Below are 1,773 nucleotides of genomic sequence, written 5' to 3'. Positions count from 1 at the left end.
GGGAAAAACCCAATTTCCAAGGGAAAAAAGGGGAAAAAATCAAATTTCCGTGGGAAAAATGGCCAAAAATTCAAATTTCAATGGGGAAAAACCCAATTTCCAAGGGAAAAAAGGGGAAAAAATCAAATTTCCGTGGGAAAAATGGCCAAAAATTCAAATTTCAATGGGGAAAACCCCAATTTTTTGAGGGGAAAAAAGGGCAAAAAAGGGAAAAAATCCCAAAAATTTTATTTTTCGGTACCTGAGGGCGCAGCTGAGCTTGTCGTAGTTCATGTGGGGCTGCACTTGCGCACGCCCCAGAGCCAAAACCCAACCCCTGAGAGAGGAGCCCAAAACCCCCAAAATTCTGAATTTCCAATGGGAATAAAGTGAAAAAAACCAAATTTCTATGGGAAAAACTGCCAAAAATTCAAATTTTCATGGGAAGAATCTCAAATTTCCATGGGAAAAAAAGGAGGGAAAAAGTAAATTTCCATGAGAAAGACCGATGGAAAACCAAACTTTTCAAGGGAAAGAAAGTCAAAAAAATCCAAATTTCGATGGAAAAAGACACATATTTCCAAGGAAAAAAACCAAAAATCCGAATTTCCATGGGAAAAACCCTAAAAATTCAAATTACCATGGGGAAAAACCCAATTTCCAAGGGGAAAAATGGGGAAAAAAAAATCCAAATTTCCATGGGGAAAAAACCCTGAATTTCCAATGGAAAAAAAACCCAAAAATTCAAATTTCAGCAGGAAAATCCCCAATTTTTCAAGGGAAAAAAGGGAAAAAAGGGGAAAAAAAGCGGAATATTTATTTTACCAACCTGAGGGCGCGGCTGAGCTTGTCGTAGTTCATGTGGGGCTTGCACTTGCGCACGCCCCAGAGCCGCGCCACCTCGTCGGGGTCCTTGATGACGAACTCGCCGTAGTCGCCCTGCCAGGCGATGACCTCGCGGTACTGCTCCTGCCGCAGCAGCTCCAGGATGAAGTGCCACAGCTGGATCTGCCGCGAGCCGGGGCTCGACTCGGCCTTGTACGCCCACTCGGGGAACGCGAAACCTAATGAGTGATTAATTATATTATTGGTGACGTCATCGGTGACATCGATTACATTGTCTGTGTGACATTGTCTGTGTGACATTGTCAGTGTGACATTGTGACACCGCACAGTGCCACAGCTGGGTGTGACAGGAACCTGGGGCTCGACTCGGCCTTGTATGCCCACTCGGGGAACGCGAACCCTGATCAGGGATTGATTATGTGATTGGTGACGTCATCGGTGACGTCATCGGCGTGATATCATCGTCAGTGTGACGTTGTGACACCGCACAGTGCCACAGCTGGGTGTGACGGGAGCCCCGGGCTGGATTCTGCTTTGAGCGCCCACTCGGGGAACGCAAAACCTAATTAGGGATTAATTATGTGATTGGTGACGTCATCAATGACATCAATTACATTGGCAGTGTGACATTGTCACGTCATGCAGTGCCACAGGTGGCCGTGACGGGAACCCGAGGCTGGATTCTGCCTTGAGCTCCCACTCCAGAAAAGCAAATCCTAATTAGAGAGTCGTTAAGTCATTCATGACGTCATCGGCGATGTCGTTATCAGTGTGACATCGCTGTCGGCGTGACGTCATCGCTGTGACGTCGTCAGTGTCCGTCCGCCCACCCGGGGAAGGCGCCCCAAAAAAATCGCCCCGAAATCACCCCAAAAACTTTGCCACAAAATCAGCACCACAAAATCCAGATCCCAAAAAGTCACCCCAAAATCAGGAGCCCAAAAAGTC

General features: G+C 46.8%; 1 protein-coding gene across 1 annotated transcript; it reads right to left on the bottom strand.

The window, feature by feature from the left end:
• Positions 1-795: 795 nt before the first annotated feature.
• Positions 796-1,125, bottom strand: LOC120503631 (ETS domain-containing transcription factor ERF-like). Its single transcript, XM_039712315.1, has one exon. It carries the CDS (start codon positions 1,123-1,125, stop codon positions 796-798), a length of 330 nt encoding a protein of 109 aa, XP_039568249.1.
• Positions 1,126-1,773: the final 648 nt, after the last annotated feature.

This window comes from Passer montanus, unplaced genomic scaffold (assembly GCF_014805655.1).
Source record: "Passer montanus isolate IOZ18808 unplaced genomic scaffold, ASM1480565v1 scaffold2634, whole genome shotgun sequence".
NCBI lineage: Eukaryota > Metazoa > Chordata > Aves > Passeriformes > Passeridae > Passer > Passer montanus.
Note: the sequence above shows the minus strand (reverse complement) of the source record. Positions and strands in the feature narration are given on the sequence as shown.

Excerpts from the sequence above, each read along its gene's own strand:
- LOC120503631 (XM_039712315.1), bottom strand. The coding sequence starts at position 1,125 with ATGTCACACAGACAATGTCACACAGACAATGTAATCGATGTCACCGAT.